This window comes from Mesocricetus auratus, unplaced genomic scaffold, assembly GCF_017639785.1.
Source record: "Mesocricetus auratus isolate SY011 unplaced genomic scaffold, BCM_Maur_2.0 Super-Scaffold_100007, whole genome shotgun sequence".
In the NCBI taxonomy this organism is placed as follows: domain Eukaryota; kingdom Metazoa; phylum Chordata; class Mammalia; order Rodentia; family Cricetidae; genus Mesocricetus; species Mesocricetus auratus.
In genome coordinates, this window is record NW_024429191.1 from 75,370,398 (window position 1) to 75,386,129 (window position 15,732).

Sequence of the window (15,732 nt, forward strand, 5' to 3'; positions counted from 1 at the left end):
CTCCCTGGCTCCAGATACAGATTGCACTCCTGATGCTCCCAAATCTGCTGTTTCTCCTTGCCAGTGTCCAGGCCTGAGCTGGGTGCATATGCTGAAATACATCCTTCTATCAGGGGAAATGAGGCTCTGTGAGGAAGGGGGAAACAGGCTGAGAAGCAATGGCTAGATACCCTAGTTCTTTTTAAAAATTACAAGAAGGGGGAGAGAAAGACACCACACAGAACTTCCTGGTGGTCGGACGGGGAAGGGGCTCTACTCAGAATAGAAGAGTGTGGCATAGATGGGGCGATAAGACGAGAATAATAAGAGGCTCCTAAAAGCCCAAGAACAAGAGCAGTTCTCTTGTTTAAAAGACAGAAACAAGTGTTTGTGTTTTAAATCATAACTATCCCTCAAAAAGGTTCCAGCTCGATTTGGGGAGATGATGATAGGGAATGAGTCAGGGGAGACATGAATACGGGGCATGGAAGTTTCCTGAAAATGGAGAGTTCATACATAAAAGAGCAGGGGTGCAAAATAAAAATTATCAACATCCCCCCTACAAAAAAGGGTCTCCCCAAAGCCAAGCTCCACCATGGATTTTGGGGGGACGGGTGGCTCACCTGGGAAGGCTGGCCAGCCCCGGAGGGGGTGGAATCGCCGTGGAGGTGGGAACAGAGGGAGCTGAGGAGACACACAGGGTCCACGGTCCAGCCGCCGACCTGTGTGTGTGAAGCAAGGGACACCCCATTAGGGGGAGCGGGCAGGAGCCGCTGGGGATGGAGGAGTGTAGGGACAGATGCTCCCAGGGCAAGCCCTGGTATAGGGAAGAGGGCAGAGTCATGGAGGGGGTCCTTCAGAGTGGCTGGTACTGTAGGTCCCAAGTTTTTCTGCATGTCTGTCTTTCCTCTGACAGGACAGGGTTTCACCGCCTGACGGAACCCTGATTTCCAGTTCCCAACTGCCTCCTTGAGCATTTGCCTTCTCTCCTTCCCCAGGAGGTCACCTCTGACCTCACAGTGATGGGGATCACTGCACAGGAGTGATCTCACTCCTGTTGTCTGTGCCATCTCTGTAAAAGAGACTTCTACCCAAGGTCACCAGACTTGACTCCTCTGAGACTGTTTTCTCCTGCTTCTGGCCCTGTGGCCCCGGAGTCTTTGTCAACCAACCATTCCTTCTCCAAATGTTCACCTGGCTTCGTACCATTGCTGCACCATGCTCGGGTGCTCTGCCCAATTGAAAGGGCCCTGGGTCCTGCCACTGAGCCTCTAAGGGAGCAGGTGGGGGTGGGGCAGATGAAAGGGATGAACCTGAGCATGACTGAGCTACCATTCTCTCCAGAAGTATTTGCTAATTGCTTGCTGAGTGTTCACCAGCCTCCTCCTACCAAGGTACATAAATGTTCCGTGCCAGACTCGGTGCCTCTTGAAGCTTTTTCTGCTAAACTTCCCAGACAGGCGTGTAACCAGGGTGTCCAGTTCCTCACCACACCTGGTCTCCAAACCACTGAAACTGGCCACCACTTCCTCTTCGGCCCGCCCAGACCCACCTAGACTTCTGAAGCATAGGCCCCACTTGCCGCACAGCCCCGCTCTGACCATCACACCCTGCTTTAACGGCCCTCACATGCCCCACGTCCGCTTCTGTCTCTGTCTTGACTGCCCTTGGTCTCCTGAAGCCTTGGTCCCTCTGGAGTCCAGAAATGTATATAAGGTGTCACACCACTTGGCATCCTAGGAAGCTCCCTCCCAACTTCTCACCCCACCCCGTGATTCTCACTCACTTCTGTTTCTTTCCCAGGAACCGCTATCTTCCTGTCAATCAAGGGTTTGATTTTAGTTTTTGAGACAGTGTCTCACGTAGCCCACATTGGTAGCTGAGGATGGCCTTGAACTTCTGATATCTTGCCTCCCCCTCTGGAGTGATGGGATTGCAGGCATGCACCACTGCAGTGCTGGGAATCACAGCCTCCTGCTACCAGGCCAGCACTTAGTACCAAGCCCTTAGCTGTGTTCTTTTCTGTCACTCCCTTATAGATCCAGACAGCCTAGTCTCCCCTCCCCCTCTATCCAAACTCCCCTCTCCTTCCTTTCCTCCCCCACCTGCCTCAAACCTCCCAACTCCCAGATTCAATTAACTGTCCATAACAAATATAATGTCCCTGTCCTCTGCTGGCAGTCTGGTACCCCGTTTCCCACTGCACCCACCCCCAGGCTTCTGTTCCGGCCAGAAGGACTTCTATGCCATGCTCGAATCAACTCAAGTCCATGCTGCTCCCAGCACCTGCTCACACAGCTTCCCCTTCCTCTCTTCAAACCCTTTCACCCTGCTGGGCTTCATATGGGTACCACCACCTCCAGGCAGTCTTCCCATAAGGCCTGTGTAACTGATATCCCTCATCCTAAACCCCCTCCCAACTGGCCAGGACCCCCATACAATGTTTAATCTTCTCTTCCCCAGCCAAGGGGAAGAGTCTATGTGAGTCTAAAACTCCTGATGCTCCCCAACCTGAATCCTGCTCCCAGAGGGACTCAAGATCTGGAAAAATGCAAAAGCCACACTGAAGTAGAGAGGATGTCTGGGGGTGAGCATGGCCCCAGACACATGGCAGGCCGTGTGTCCTTGATCTTGGCAAGAAGGGGGGCATGTCCCTCCTCTGATCCCTAGTCCCACTGCGTAGCACCAGGCAAAGGAACTGTGGGCCAACACTCGTCAGTGTGACTGAAGGACTGCTGGCGAGTGGACCGTTATACACTGTGTCTCCCAGCGATGTGGCACAGCAGCCATAGTGGCCCCCTCGCCAATGCAGGCCTAAACATAGAATACTAGACCTGAGAGAAAGAATTCAAAGAAGACCTAGTGCTTGGGTGGAGAGGGGCATTAAGGAGTCCAAGCTGAGGGAGGCTGAGAAGAGAATCACCTACCCCATGTATGTCGAGGGCCAGAGGCAGCCCCTCCCTAAGCTTTACTGGGGGGCGGGAGAGAGCCAACGCACATACAGGCTTCCAGCTCAGTCACACAGTCTGTTCTCAAAGGGGGTAGTGAGTACCCCAGTTCTGGATTCTGTTCAGGCTAGGACTGGAGACAGGTTAGATTCAGCTTTCAGAAGCTCCCAAGCCTGAGAGCCGTGCCACAACCAAGTCCAGTACCCTCAGCACCAAAAGTGTCCCTTCCCTTCTTCTCAATAATTCCTTTGGCCTCCAAGACACATCTGCCACACCTTCTTCCCACATTCTGTCCAAACCCACATGCCAATGTGTCAAGCAGATGGCAGGGACCTGGAGTAAAAGCCCCACAGCTTTCTCCACCAGGCTCTAGAAAAGGCCAAAGAGGGCCACGGTCCAGGGAACAAAACTCCCCAACTCCAAGCTCCCAGCTCTGCCCCAGAGCCACGAAGTACTGGGTGACCCCCTACAGACCCCGCCCCTGCTCACACTCACCTGCTCCCGCATCCTGTCCTGCTGGCCTCGCAGGGCCAGGGCATGCTGGGGGTACTTGCTCTTCAGATGGTCCATGAATGCATCTCGCTTGCGGTCAGCATCCGCCTTCTGGAGCCCGCTGAGCGCCTCCAGGCTCTGGGCAGCAATCACGGTATGCCGCCGCTCGGAGGTGTGCACCAGCCCCACATTGGAGAAGCGCCGGCCCCCGCTGCCCCCGCCGCCCCCACCCCCCCAGGGTCCGGTACTCCCGAGGGTACTCGGCATCGTCGGCAGACAGCATGGGGGGGCTGCTCCGCTCAGGATCTGCGAGAGGGGGGAGAGGATCTAGGGTCACCAGAGTGTCTTGCCAAGGGGCTGCCCATCTCCCACAAGGGTCCCTGTGGGGCAGGGCAGGGCCTGATAGGGCAGAAAGGTCTTTGAGAGAGATGAATGGGGGCAGAAGAGTATATGAGGTAAACCTAGAAGTCCATGTTAAGGGTGGGGAACAGGTCCTGGATGCAGGTTGCTCTTTGGTGGGCTTTGGGGCAAGCAGGGAATGTTGTTGGGCAGAGGGACAGGGAGAAGTGAGGAGTATTGGAGGAGTCCTGGCCACCTCTCTGAGCCGCACTGTGCGCGCCGCCGTGAGCGCCTTCTGCCCAGTCCCCACATTCAGGACTGCATCCTCCAGCTGGGGCTGTCTAGGGCAGGGGCCAGGAGATGATGGGAGTGGGGTAAGGGCAAAGGTCAGTCAAGGGCTTCTTCCCAGGGGTAGATGGAGACCCAGAATCTGGGGCACAGAGACTCCCTTTCCCTCCCTCCCCAGCGACAGACAGGTGGACAGACAGCAGAGGCTGGGCACAGAGAGGACAGAGAGATGGACTGGGACAAACTTGAGAGAAAGCAAGCAGACAAAACAGGCCCCTCCCCCCCTCCCCTCCCCCTCCAAGCTCTCCTCCCAACACATAAGCAAGCTCCAGACCCACAAGTGACGCACAGGGGACAAAGAACAAACAGAAGTGGGTGGGGAGGCCGGGGGTTGAGGTCTCCACACTCTTAGCCCCCTCCCAAAATCCCTGAACCTCTTCCTCCGTCTCCCAGTCTTCCCCCTGCCTAGGCCTGCTCTCCCCGCCCTTACCTCTAAAGAAGTCAGGCCCTGCTGGCTATCCACACTAGTCATGTTCCTGACAAGGAATACAGAGTCTGCCTCCCCCCCCAGAAGTCACCCCATTGAGAGACAGCAGTCTCCATATATCCCACCTAGGCCCCCACAACCCATGGCGTGGCAACCCCTAAACATGGCCTACGCAGGCCTGGACCATTGGCCCTGCCAGCTAGATTTGCACTCACACCAACACTGTCCCACTGAAGAGCTCCTGGAAGGCCAGACTGGGGCAAAAGGAGACAAGGCTGGGAGTCCTGGAACTCAGCAAGGTTCGTGAAAGCCCTCTTCCCCCCACACAACTGTTTACCAGGCCTGCTGCCAGGCCTCACTTACCTGACGCCCAGCCACAGGAGGAAAGGAGAGACAGCCATATTTCAAGGCTAGCTACCTCAGTGCCAACACACATAGTACACATATGTACACACATGCACACACAGAGAGAACCACTCCACCACCACCAGCACACACAGGGATGTGGGGGGCGAGCCACCTGACACACACAGCATACTCTTCCAGGCTGTGGCCCCGGCATGTCCAACTGGGGTCCATAGCCCCAGAGGATCCAGCCCCTCATTAAACCACACGGCAGCAGCTCCCATAGGCACTTACGTCATTGGCTTACAAGCCCCGCCCCCTCATCGCCATGACTCTCAACACGCCTGTCTGGTAAGCGTTATTGTAGTCCCCATTTCAGAGACGGCTGTCAAACTGCAGAAACCCGATGACAAGTCCAAAGCTGTAGGAAGTAGCACAGACCTAGTGACCCCAGCAGCTACTAGGTTTGTACTGCCGTGAGACCGAGTATTGAGCAGAGCGAACACTGAGCACACAACACGTCGTGTAGGCTTCCATGTTTGCTCTCTGGCACCCCATCCCCCAACACTCAGGTCTGAGTCACCACCTCTGACCTTCCAGGCACCCTTTATCCCTTTCACCACAGTTACCATCCTTTGTGAGGTCCACAGGAAGACACTGTTTTATATGTACATCTATGTATGTGTGTCTCCATATATGTGTGTGTGTGTGTGACACATAGGACATATATATATATATATATATATATATATATATATATATAGTTTATTACCTATTTTGTGTCTTGATCTATAGATCAGGCTGGCCTTGATCTCTGATCCTCCTGCTTCAGCTGGAGGTTTACAGCAGTGTTTTATACTTTATTGATTACACCTTTATTTTCATAGGGATTAGAACAAATCTGAGGGAGGGGGTCTAATAGCTGGTTTTATCCATCTTGTTCCTCCAGGTGGTAATGAGATACTTTTCCTCTTAAGTATATACAGTCAAGTTCAAAGTAAAGCTGTGTTAAGAGAAGCAATACTAAGTTGGTACAATGCAAACAGTTCTCTGATAACAAAAGAAACTGGGGAAGAAGCCTGCTGCCCGAGTAAAGCTAGGTACACAGGCCATCTTCCTGACAGTTCGGACCCTGTGTCAAGCCAGGGTGGCCAGTGACGGAGGCTGAGGCGGATGGCCTGGGTAATAGTGGGGAGCAGGCTGAGTAAGTGTAGACCCCACCCTCTGTCCTTCACTCACCCTCACGGACACCGAGAGGACAGGAGAAGGAGACCTCCATGGCTAAGGGCACTGGGCACTTTGGAATCCCCCTCTGTCCATTCCATGTGTGAAGGCCCAGACCACCACACATGGACTTACCCAGAAGATCACCTCCTCGACCCCTGCCCCACACACCAGCCCTCCTTCCCCACTCCCGGGAAGACATCAATGACCATGGGGAACCCTAGGACAGTGATGGCAGGGAGGAGGAGGGGGTTGAGTCTGAAAGACTATAGGATCAGTTTAACAACTTTGGAGAGGGAAGTAACCCAGGAGTCCTGATGTCCTGCTGGGTATGTATGGAATGTCTTTCTACGGGAAGCTGGGAGGACCAACTTGGACTGAAGAGGGAGTCAGCTCAGGAATAATCAAAGGACACTCGTTTATATTCATTCATTCTCTTTCTCTGTTTCTACCCCTGCCCCCAACAGGGTTCCACATAACTGAAGCTGGTTTCAAACTCCCTATGCAGCCAAGGATAGCCTTGATCCTTTCCCCCTTGGCTTCTGAATGCTGGAATTACAGGAATGAACCACCATGCCTGCTTGAAGCAGAGGTGGGGATCAAGTCCAGGGCTTCATGCATGCTAGGCAAGCGCTCTAACAACTAAACTACATCCCAGCGCCTTGATCTTTTAGAGCCAGGACACCTGAAGTTAGACCATGGCCATGTCACGTTCACTTGGGTTGGAATAGCTCCTCCCCCACGGATCCCATTCATTCATACATTCAGCCAAGCAGGCCCCCCCTCTGATGAGTCAGGGGTCTAATTTGTAGACGGGGTGTTAACCTCCTACCCTGCCCCACGGGGGAGAGTCTGGGACAATGATGGAGAAAGTGGATCAGCTCCAGTGAGAGACATTCCTGGCTGGAGAATGTTGTCCTCCCCATTCCTCTGGGCCAGCTCCAGCTACCTGCACAGTCTTCAAGCTTCCCTGACTCTCTCTGGACTGTGCACTTTAAGGGGAGAAGCCAGAATGATCGATGGGTCCAGGAAGCTGGCATCAGCTCCAGGCCCAGTGACCGAATCGATAGTGCTCAGGGATTTGGCTGGGTTCGGGAGTATGGGGATGGAGAGGAGAGCAATGGAGGCAGGGGATTCAGCAACTGGGGAAGAAGGCTTGGGTGTGCTGGGGGAGGGGTGTGGCACGAGGAAAGCCAAAGAAGGGACTCAGGGTCTCCCCTCCTTCTGAGCACCCTTTACATGCAAGGCCCACTGTGAACCTTCTCTCTTTTCTTCTTTCTTTCATTGTCTTTTTTGCTTTTTTGAGTCATATTCTCCACATGTATCCTGAAATTCACTGCATATAGCTCAGGCTGGCCTCAAACTCAAAGCCTTACCCTGCCTCCCGCCCAAGTACTGGATTACAGGCATGCACTGCTGCTTTGAGCTCCCAGTCTTGAAGAGGAAAGTCCAGGCGACTGAGCAGATGCCAGGGACTGACAACATGGAGCATCGGGCCTGGAGAAGCAGAGGAGGGGCTCCATCACCTCAGGTCAGCCTGGGCACTAGGCAAGGGGAAGGTGGCCGGCTGGAGTGATGGGAAGGAGTGGGCGCCCCCAGCGGCTGACTATGATAAAGAGCAGGTGCTTCAGAGAAACATTGTTACTTGTTCAGCGGCTTCCAAACCCCTCCCCCAGTTTATTTATGGGCTTGATTTATTTTTACCATCCACTGAATTCTTTTACATGAGATCACTGTAGCTCATTAGAAGAATGAAGATCCCAGCATCTCATAAGCCATCCCTCTCATCCCCACCTGGCTTCTTTACCCTGGATGTCACCATCTACTCTGTCCCCTGCCTGTCGCTGGGCAGCGCTGGAGCATGACATCATCTTCAGAAGAGAATTGGGGGGGGGAGGGGGACAAAGGAGAGAAAACGGAGGGGAGATCAGAGCTGCAGTGATGGAAAGTGACAGGAAAGGACTCTCAGAACCTCCTTTTGCATGGACACCCAGAGGCTGGCAAGATTGCTCTCTTGGAAGCAGGGGCTGTCACAGGGGTTCCCCACTCATGGTCTGGACGAGGCAGGGGCCTGAAGGAAGGGGGCTATAGCAGAGAGGGGAAAGCTAGGCACACTCAGTGTGACAGCAACTCTTGGCCCCATCCGTCAGGGCAAGGGGGGAGATGACAGATTTCAAGAAGGGAAGACAGACTTCTTCAGACCCCACAGCACCCTGGTCATGAGCACATGCACGTGCAGGCAGCAGAGCTCCTGGTGTCCCCTCTATGGCCAGAGCAAGAGGCACTCAAGTCACCCAGGAGCAGCCCTGAGGCGCTGCCACGCTCAATACTGCATGACATCTTCATCCTGTTGACACCTGCTTCAGTCTGAAAGCATGGGGAGCTTGGAGACTAGAGGCCAGAGGTCAAAGTTCAGAGGTCCAGATCTGCCTCTTAAATGCCAAGGCTCTAGGAACCAGGCCGGCTCCTTTGTGCCCGGGGGAGGCCTACACCGTGGCCTGTGGGTGTCCTCCCTCACCCTGCTTGTCTGTCTGGGGATCCTTGGAGCAGAAGCCCATCTGTGTCTGTTTTTCAGAGCCAGCTTTTCCGCCCCGTACCACAGCCACCAAAGTCATTTTCCAGGTAATTGGCTTTCTGTAAACATTCTTGTGTAATATCCCCCTAAATTGCTAATGCCCAGCGCCCTGTTGAGTCTCCCTGTCACTCTAACAAGAGCCTCAGAGATGGGGGTGGGGAGGAGGAAGGGCAACTGGAGGGGAGGCAGCAAGCTTCACAAGTTGAGATGAGAGCTCCCACCCAGCTCCCAGCCAGGGACCTCCAGGCCTGTACCCTGCAACTCCCCGAGCTCTGCCAACCCAGCCCCACTGGCTAGAAGTCAGCCATCATGGCAGAAACTCTTCCAGGCCAGAGGGAGGACAAGGAGGGCGGAGGAGGGATCCCGTGAGAGGGAGATCTGGGAGGGAAAGGAGCTGAAAACATGAGGGAGATGACCAGACAATAAAGGTGACTTCCAGAGACACTAAAGTGACAGCAAACTATCATCACTGGGCTCCCAATGAAGGCTGGCTTTGATCTGGAACTGGGAAGACAGGGGGAGGGGCCAGGCAGAGCTTGACTCCCTCAAGGTGGACTCAGCATCTGGGGCTCTATATAGCCACCACGGACATGCGGTGGACAAGGCAAGACTGTGTCGGCTGGTGACCTAGCCAGGGCTTCCCCTACCCGACTCAGTTATCTACAGAGAGCCATAGGGGAGCGCTTCAGGCTGGACTCCTCCTGGGAATATGAGGACCTGTGAGGTGGGGTGACTAAGGAAGGCTCAGTCACCCATGGCCTCCCTCTCTGGGAGACTATCGCCTGTGCCCCTGTGTTCTTTTCCATTCCTAGGCAACTGGGCATCCAGACTCAGGTGGCACAAGAGGTGAAACAGCCCTAAGAGAAGTCAGGAGGAGGCAGGATTGGTACTGGCCCTGCCAGTCACAACCTCACGCAGGCAGAAAAACACAAACCAATTTGCGCAGATTTAAAGCCCACCGAAGGCCACTTAGTTGGTTAAACGAGTTGGAATCTAATTAAAGGACCTCCTCAGGCTGGGGAGGGAGAGCTCACCTGCCTAGGAGGAGCAGTGGGGCAGGGTCTGAGCTTTTCCCAGCTCCCGGTGGAGTTTCTGTTGCTTTCCACAGTGTATGCCTCCTGGGTGAGAGACACTAAAAAGGACCGTTCAGCCACCTCAGCTAGCTGTCCTCTGTCATAAGCCCAGTGCCCCCTTAGTCTGAGCACAACATGATGCTCAGCCACCTCACCTCCAAACAGCCCCTAGCCTCCCCCCCCCGACTCAAGCATCTCACTGAGCGTTATTCCCCAGGGGCAGGACACAGCCCTTTCTCCACATTTAGGCCTCATCTGCCCTATGTGATGGGGTTTCCTCATGGTGTTGCAGGCCTCTTCAGGGTGGGGCCTTGTCTTTACCCTCAACTAAGAAGGCTTTCGTCCATAGAGGTGCCATTCCACCCACACTGAATGGCTCTGAAGAACAGACCTATAGGTTGGGGATGCCCCACGACTGACTACCACTGACAGGGAAGAGGGCCACACAGAGCCTGACGTGTTGGTGTCCACTCTGTAGTCCTGGTACACACAGGTCCCCAGCAGGCTGTGACCCCCTCAGCTTCTACCTCCCAGACAGGGAGGACTGCAGCCACCACAAAGATGCTCTCCTGCTGGTCCCATCAGTGTCCAAAAACCCCATGGTGCTCCTACATCAGCCAAATGTCTTTCACAGAAGGGAAACTGAGGCCCAGAGAACAATTCTTACCAATCACGAAGAGGCCAGAGGCCAAGGCAGAAGCACAATCCAAGTGCGCTGGGCCTTGGGGGACAAGGACATTTTCATTCTACCCTGTCACTTCCCAGAAAGCAGCTCCCAGGGGCAGCCCTCTCTAGGAGCAGGGCCCAGGGGCATAAAAGCCAATCAGTTCAAATCATACAACATAGCAGCGCCCAGGCCCAAAGACATAAGCCAGGGTCACAGCCCAGCCTGACCCCAGATACCCAGCCCAGCCGGGGGAGAGGGTCCCATACGGGATTCAAGGTTGTCTCACTACAAACTTACCACATACTCAGACATGATCCCATTTCCAAGTGAGCCACAAAATCAAAATTGCAAACACGCAGCCCTCCCTCTGGTCCCTGCTCCCTCCCACACACAGCAGGCAAAGCTGTGGCATTACCAAAAATCACTGAATCTGCAGCTAAGACAGCTCTGCTCAAACCCAGTTCTGCCAATAACCAGTTATATGACCTTGAGGAGGTCAGGCGGCTCTGCAGACCTCGGCCCTCTCATTTGTTCAAGAAAAACAAAAGCAAAACAAAGCTAATCACAAACAAGTGCTCAAGCAGCGTGCACTGTGCACGGCATGGGGCCACGGGGGGGGGGGGGGGGGGGTTGAGGAGAGGCCGGTGGCTTCATCCGCCCCAAGCCGCTCTAGCTGTCAGATGGGGCTGTGGACTTTTTTCCACTTCCAATGAAGCCTTGACTAATTGGTTTCCCTGGAAAGGGGAGGTGGACATGCGGGAAGGAGCAGTCACCCTCCATCTGAAGTGGGAACTGGAACGACTGGAACAGCCCTGGCGTGGGCCCACACACAACAGTGTTAACAAGCTAGCTCCTGCCTGCATGGAATCACCATCGCTCATGCGCCCGGGGAAGATGTCCTGTCGGCTCCACATCTCCTTGGAGAGGCAACCCGAGAGGAAGGCAGCAACCCAGAGGGAAGAGGAGGAAGGGGAGGGGGAAAGAGGGAGCCACCAAGCCTCCCAACTCACAGATTGCCAGAGTGCCTTCTCCTCCAGCACGCCTACGGGGCACTGCACCTTGACAGCAAGAGTCAACAGAGGCAGCGTCGTCGACAAGACAGAGACCCCAGCCTCCTCCACACCAGGTGTTCATCTTGGGCCTCAACACTAGGCAGAAGACCCTCCAGTGGCCTCCTTAAAACACCATTCTCCTGGGGATGACCTGTCATAGTCTCATCACCAAGCATCAACCATCACTGTAAACACACACATATCACCATGCCTGGGTCACCTGGTACCACCACCACCCCCACAGCTTCTGCCCAGCCCTAATAGTTTAGGTGCACACTCCAGAGGCACTGCCACACAAAGGGACACACAAGCTCTAGCCAGGCTGTGGTCAGACATGGCACTTGTAACTGTCTACCTCTGGGTCAGAGCGGTGCAGCTCTACCTAGAGGGAAAAGCTATGGGATGCTAGCTTAATGGCTGGTCACAGGTGCTCCTAACCACTGTACTCAAGAGAGGTAGAGATAGGAAGATCAGGAGTTCTAAGTCACCCTTGGCTACATAAGAGTTCAAGACCAGAGCTGGAGAGATGGCTCAGAGGTTAAGAGCACTGGCTGCTCTTCCAGAGGTCTTGAGTTCAATTCCCAGCAACCACATGGTGGCTCACAACCATCTACAACTCAATCTGGTGTATATGTAATAAATAAATAAATCTTTTTTAAAAAAAGAGTTCAAGGCCAGCCTGGAGTACATGACACCCTATCTCAAAAAAACAAATCAAACCAAAGGTAGTGGGGGCTGTCATGGAGACACCAACTAGCACCTCCCCCCTTCACTTCCCTAAGTGTCTGGCCTCAAAGAGACAACCACAAATCAAGCCCAAGGCTGCTGACTATGATGATAACCTGTGAGCCAGGGCCAATGCTGAAGTCCTGGGGTCCTACTTCTGCTACTACAGAGACTTGGCCTCTCCTCCAGGGTACAGGTGAGCAGTGTGGTCACCCAGTTCCTATCGGATGCTGAACAGCTGACATAGGGTCCCTAGGCCTCCCCTCCAGAGGTTTCTAGTCCCCCTGCACCCCGTTTCTCTCCCTAGTACACAAGGCTAGTGTTCTGAGAGGTCTGGAGGAAGGGGCCACAGGAGCCAGGGTGGCAGAGGGCTCAGGAAAGTAGGCTGGTTACATGATGCCAGGGGAAATTCTCTCTGCTATCCACCCTGAATCCCCCACCAGTGCAGGCTGGCAGGAGGGGGTTAGTCTCATTGTGCCCTGGCATCTGCTAAAGACTGGGGTCTTCCCTCTGTTTACATCTTCTCAGGCCCCTTGAATAGAGAGGGTGAAGCCCTGGGCTGGGGCATAAGGCATTCCTAGTACATGGAGGGCACTGGGTCCTATCCCCAGTACTACTAAGGGAAAAAGTACTGCGCCTGATGTTGAAGGCCTGCAATCCCAGCTACTCAGGAGGCAGACAGAGAATCACAGGTCAAGGCCTGCGGAGGCTAGAGAGAGAGTTCAAGGCCAGCCTGAGCAGCTTTAAATGCTGTCTCAAACAACAAAGCGGGAGATACAGCTGGTAGAGTACAAAGCCTTGGGCTCCATCCTGGGTACAAGAAAGGGAGGGAGAGAGGGAGTGGAGGAAAGGGAGTGGAGGAAAGGGAGAGAGAGGGGGAGAGAAAGAGGGAAAAAAGAGAAGCTGAAACCAGCCAGTGTGCTGCCTGGAAAGCAAGAGTGCAGTGTAGAGCAAGGCCTGTCCCTACATAGCCCTGGGCATGACACTTCAAAGGGCACTTGCAGCTATGACTCATAACGCTCAAAGAAGCCTTGAGAGGCTGCTCTCTGCTGTTTACAGGTCAGGAAGTTGAAGCCCAGGAAGGGTGACTTTGCCCAAGATGGGCATGGATGAGTGGCGGCACCTGCTCTTAGAGGCAGGGTTCCTGCCCTCCTTTCCCAGAACCCTCTACTACTGAGCCCCAAGTCCCCATCTGTTCACTTCCTAACCTTCCTGTCTACGGTCCGGTCCTGACTGGAAGCCTGATCTCCAGGGCTGGAGCAAGGGCTGGACATGGAAGGGTGAGAAGCGGGCAGACCGCTGAGGAGCAGGCTCCTGGAAGAGTTGCTAGCCCCCCCTTTTCGATCTGATAGGTTCATAACCCCCCATCAGACCCCAGGCTGGGACAGAGACAGCCCTCCCACCCTGCTCATCAGCCTGCAGCCGGGGCTTAGATGCCTCCAGGAACAGAGGCCTCATTACAGCAAGGAGTAATTACATTGGGAGTGAGGGAGGCTGCTACACCAGTGCCTTCCTTGTTGGGACAGGTCCTCCCTGGATGGTCTGGCTTCCAGGTCCCAACTGCACTGACTGGCCATGATACAGCAATCCCCCTGGTGTCACTAGCCTTCCTAGCAGTTCCTTCAGACTGCTCCAGTGGTCTGGACAAGGTCTTAGGAATGTACCAGATGACCTTCTGCCCCCACTACAAAAACACTTGCCCACTGAAGCTGCCCAGGACAGGAGCATCCCAGTTTGATGCCCAATGCATCACCTCCCTGCCGCCCCCTCTGGAATATCATACTGCCTCATCTTGAGCTTCAGATGTTCCTCTCTCCTTGCACGCTCCTCCCAGTCATCCATCTGCCTCAGGGCCTGGCCTGGCTGTCAAGTATTAGGCCCTCCTTCTCTGAACTCCACTGCTCCTCATAGCCCAGCATGGTAGAGTCAGGGTGCACACAGCATACATGTACTCAGAATCTACCTGTGGGTCTCTGGTTAGCGGTCTGGGGCCCCAGCAACCCTGTCCAGATGCCAGCCATCTCCAGGACATTCCCAGCCACCTTGAGGACCGGGAAACCACAAACCACTGGACATCTGATGCACATAAACCACATAGTGCCTCCTCCTTCTGGCCTGCTTCCCTCTCTGGGTGCTGTGCCTGTCCTGCTGCCCGGGGCACCAGGGCTGAGAAGGAGAGCGGCTCGGCTCCCTGCCCCCAGTCTCTTCCCGCACTGTGCCCGCATCTGATGCCCATGCTCACGCGGTGGCTAATTCTGGCGTCTCATCAGACGGTAATTATGGGGGAATGAGCAGCACTGTCATCTCTGCGGCTCGGCACCTGTCACCACTCTGCCATCACGGGCTGCTGGGAGAGAACAGAAGCAGAGGGGGAGGGGGGCTCTGGAGAAGGGCCCTCACCTCCCCACAGGTGACAGGGGGAAAGGGGAGAGAAGGGAGGGGGGTCACAGAAGGAGCCCTCACATATCCTGCCGAACCGTCTCATATGTCCTGGCACCTCCACACTGCCGGGCACACAACAGGTGTGTGCTGACTTGACGGACTCCATGACCATATATATATACACCAGCTACAGCCAGAAGAGGAGCCACAGAAGACCCAGACCCGGTGCAGAGAACAGAAAGCCAGGCCTGCTGGAGCTGGGTACACCTCCATCGGGACACAGTGAAGATGCGGCAGAGGAATGAGGCCGAAGCGAGACAAACCTCACCGTTGGTTCTCAGGACCCAGGACTAACGAGGAATGCCTCTTGCAGAAAGTGAACAGGCAGCTCTCCTACTGCCCAGACAACATGAGGGATTGAGGCTAGACGCAAGACAGACTTTGGGAGGAAGGCAGGACAGTGAGAGGAGGCAGGGTTGGAGTCTAGGGTAATCTGTCTGACGCTGGACATGTTACATGATTTCCTGTCGTATCTGCCTTGTCCCCCACAAAAGACAGCATCTTCAGCACCACCCTGGGGACAGCAGAGGAGGAAGTGAACTATGGAACTATCATTACAAAGACCTAAGCCTTCACACCTCTCACAGTGTCCCCAAAAACACCATCACCGGAAACTAAGGGTATCATCACACCAGCCACGCTGTAACTGCACCCCACGTTCAACTGCTTGTTCTCAGAGACCGGGGAACGGCAGTGACATAGGGACTGAGCCTAGGGATGCCCTGGATCCCACCCCCACAGCAATCTAACCCTGCCCACATCCATTCTAAAACCCATCCACATCTTCCACTCAGAACAAGGCAAGACGGGGCTGCCACACCTTTCTACGAATGGCAGGAAGTCTCAGGAGGTAGTGAGCACCCCGTCACTGGAGGAATTCCAGAAGCAGCTAGGCCAAAGAAGGTATCAGCCCTCTGCTAGAGCAGGCCTCCTCCCACAGACCCCCTAAGATCTGTCGGGGGCCTAGGGAGGACCGCGCCTGCTTGGGAGGGAGTGCTGGCTCCTCCCCACCTTCTCGGGTAGGAGCACAGAGGCTGGGGAGGGCAGGAGCATGGCTGCTCTTTTAGGAAAACGGTAATTTTAATTAAGAGGCAG

General features: G+C 54.7%; 1 protein-coding gene across 1 annotated transcript in view; it reads right to left on the reverse strand.

Moving 5' to 3' along the window:
• Srcin1 (SRC kinase signaling inhibitor 1) overlaps window positions 1–15,732 on the reverse strand; it is a 63,661-nt gene that overhangs the window by 39,354 nt on the left and 8,575 nt on the right. The window contains 3 exon segments of the mRNA XM_021230559.2: window positions 603–701; window positions 3,423–3,653; window positions 3,655–3,725. Coding sequence (XP_021086218.1) covers window positions 603–701; window positions 3,423–3,653; window positions 3,655–3,725 — 401 coding nt within the window.